Source organism: Etheostoma spectabile, chromosome 7, assembly GCF_008692095.1.
Source record: "Etheostoma spectabile isolate EspeVRDwgs_2016 chromosome 7, UIUC_Espe_1.0, whole genome shotgun sequence".
NCBI classification, from domain to species: Eukaryota; Metazoa; Chordata; class Actinopteri; order Perciformes; family Percidae; genus Etheostoma; species Etheostoma spectabile.
Window position 1 is genome coordinate 13,811,970 of NC_045739.1, and position 3,475 is coordinate 13,815,444.

General features: G+C 39.3%; 1 protein-coding gene across 3 annotated transcripts in view; it reads left to right on the plus strand.

Moving 5' to 3' along the window:
* Nucleotides 1–3,475, plus strand: part of LOC116692666 (thymocyte selection-associated high mobility group box protein TOX) — an 87,659-nt gene that overhangs the window by 41,395 nt on the left and 42,789 nt on the right. For all 3 annotated transcript variants that reach the window (XM_032521137.1, XM_032521136.1, XM_032521138.1), the window contains one exon: nucleotides 378–437. In XM_032521137.1, the coding sequence (XP_032377028.1) occupies nucleotides 378–437 (60 nt within the window). The remainder of the gene's footprint in view (nucleotides 1–377; nucleotides 438–3,475) is intronic.

Genomic DNA, 3,475 nt, shown 5'->3' on the forward strand with positions numbered 1-3,475 from the left:
CACACACACACACACACACACACACAAATACACACACACTGGTTCCACAGTCTCCACACCCGTCACTACTGTATGCACTCACAGTTTCATTCACACTCTTTTTCTCTCAGACACACAGCAGAGCCCACAGGGAAAAGCCCATCTCCCATCACTGTGCTCATGTAGCCTAATTACCGTTCCGCTGACGAGCAGTAATTACCCACGCTGCCATGCCACCACAAGGTTTAACCAAAGTGACAAAGTCATTAGTCTCACACTTCAGGCCACCCGTAAAGAGCTTTTTCCCCTTTCGCACCATATCTGCGGTCCCCAATTTTCTTTCTCCAAACCTCCTCTTGCATACAATGTTTATTTCTCCTTTCTGTTTCTGTCCACAGTTTGATGGTGACAACATGTACATGAATGACAATAACCAAGAATTTCGGTCACCAAACCAGGTAAGACAGACCTCATTTTATCCTATAAACCCCACAGACTATATGCATGTCTGTGGAAGCTGCCGTGTTATTATTAGCTTCAGTTTTGCAGCAGTCAGCATTTAATAGATATATATTTATAGAATTATATGTTTTGGTAAGTGTTGAAAAATAATCAATGACTATGTTTGCCTTTAAAGGAGTTCATTAACTAAGTATGGGGTTGGCTGTAAATTGAGACTGTGGGAAAACTGGCAAATAGCTACGTTTTACTATTTAACGTGAGTGGAAAACATAAGTCATTATTAACTGCTGTGGGTATGACATGCTACATCTTAACATTGAGCTATGGGGTAAACTGAAAACAGTGTAAATCTGAAAACTTAACTTAAAATTCTCATTATCCAAGTGTTATAAAAGATGATGGTAAAAGAAAAGACTAGTGCTAACAAACTAACAAAAATGCATTATCATTTGTAACCACTGTTTCTTTTCCAACTGGACTGAATGTTTGCTATAACATAATTCCTTTAACTGTGAAATTAGCGACTTATTTCCCCATGCTGGGAAATCTGTGAGGAGCTCCTGTAGAAATAATCCTTTAAACACCAAATAATTGAGTTGACGCTAAATTCACTCACTTCAACACACTAAACATTATTATGATATTAGAATCACTAAAAATGCACAAACCTGGATTGATAGTGAAAACATGTTTGGCCAGATTTTATTGTTACTGACTAGCTCTACATTAGACATGAGCTCCTAGACATGCAGAGCATGCAGAAAATGTTTTAGCCACACTAGCAGCTTGTCTCTATGCCATTTTGTCAGTCTGTAGATTGGTCAGTTCACAACTTTGGTCCAGACTCAAAAACTCCTTAATGGATTGCAATAAAATGTTGTACAGACATTCATGGTCCCCAGAAGATGTAGTCTACTGACCAAAGTTTTACTGTAGCACCACCAGCAGGCTGACATTTTGGTTTTTAAGTGCCACCACCACCATTAGCTCAAATCCCATCAGCCTGCGTTTTACTTTGTTTTTAGTGCTTATTAGCAAATGTTATCTTGCTAACACACTGAACTAGGACAATGAACATGGTAATCATTATACCCGCTAAACATTTAGACATTTTTTAAACATTTTTAATGGGCAGCAGAGTAACGCGTTGACCCTCTCATGCTAAGTAAGAAAAAACACCTAATTCCTCATAAGCCAAAGTATCCCTTAAATATGATTTTATCCAAAGCACTTTAACATATATCTTTAATATCAGAGGGATTAAACCATCAATGTTGACAGTGTTAGTGCAATTTCACAAATGCTTCTTTTCCATTGCATGGTACCTCCTGACTCAACTCTACCCAACTTGTTGTCTTTTGGTTTTCCATCAGCTAAACTTGATACACCTAAACCTGGTACATGGTATTTGTTTTAGTACCAGGCCTACTTGGAACAGAGTTCCAGAGGCCTGCATGATTAAGCGATCTTGATTCACCCTTTACACGATTTAATTTTTTTTTTAATGACTTTGATTCTCATTCAATTTTACGAGCCGACTGCATCACAAACACTACTACTTTTTTTCTGGAGTTTTAAAAGTATCCACAGTGGGAAACGAAAAAAGAAAACTGTAGTTATTAAAAAAATGAGTCAAGTCGAGCAAAGCTGAATCATACAGTGGAAACACGACTTAACACTCACAGCTGTACCAGCACTAATGTAGCACCATCCCAGGCTCATTGAAGTACTATTCCCAGTCTGGAGCGCCACAGTCCCAGTCACCAATCAGTGAGTTGGACAGGCACTGCACTCCCAGTGCTCCCAGCTGGTAGATGGGAACACATGGCCGGACATATGGCAGAATTTGGTGCTCCAGGATTTGTTGATCCAGCAGCATGGCCTTCATGTTCTGACAAAACATGACGAGGTGGAGGCTCCTCGTCAATTAGCCTTTTGCCAAATACTGTCAGAGAGACACAGGACAAGGCCAGAAGGCTGAAAACACACACACATTCTCTATACTATAATAGGAAGTGACAGATTCTCTGACACAAAGTTATTCATAAGTCATAAGCACATGCGCAAGAAGACATTCTCAATTTCAGTTTGTTTCACTCAAACTGTGCACACACACATATGTTCATACTTCTATAATTGTGAGGACCCACATTGACATAATGAATTTCCTTGCCCATAACCCTACATGTAACCATCACCACTACCTAACCTCAATCCTAACATTAAAGGGTCAGTTCATCCAATTTCCAAAAAAAAACCTATTTTCTCACTTACCTGAGCCGTGTCAGCAAATGCATTTATTATGTGTTGAGAGTTTGCTGCATCTGAAACTTCTGCTACCTCCCTTACATGATATATGGTTTGAATTAAATGTAGTATGTGGTCCCCTATGGATGATGTTTGAAAAACTCAACAGCCACTTCCCTTTCCAAAACCAATTTTCTGGTTACTCTGGATAATCTACAAGCCTTGCTCTCAACTGTTTTTACTGGAGCTAACTTCTACCAAAGAGGTTTTACTGTAATTTGTATGAACTGACCCTTTAAAATAATCTAATTATAACATTAACCCTAACACCATCTGTAAACCCTCAAACAACCCTTTGAAGATGTGAAGACCAGCCAAAACGTCCTCATTTTCCAAAAATGTGCTTAGTTTTAGCGTGTAAAACGCAAATTGGTCTGTAAAAGATTGACAAAGAAGAACATATGTATGTACAGTATAAACACACCCACACACTCATATAGGCTCATAAAGCCATACACACACAAATTCTCATAAACACTCACACACACACGTACACACACCATCATCCTATAGCCATAAGGTTGCCTTTCCTTTGATGTTGGGATTGACTGACTATAATGAGGGGTCGAGTGGGAGCTTTAGCAGCTTATTGTCTACTTATAGCACACATCACAGACTATGAGGTCCATCATTGTTAGCCCTGTTGTCTTGTCTGCCCTAATTACGTCACTTTGTGTTCATACGCGTGTGTGTGTGTGTGTGTGTGTGTGTGTGTGTGTGTGTGTGT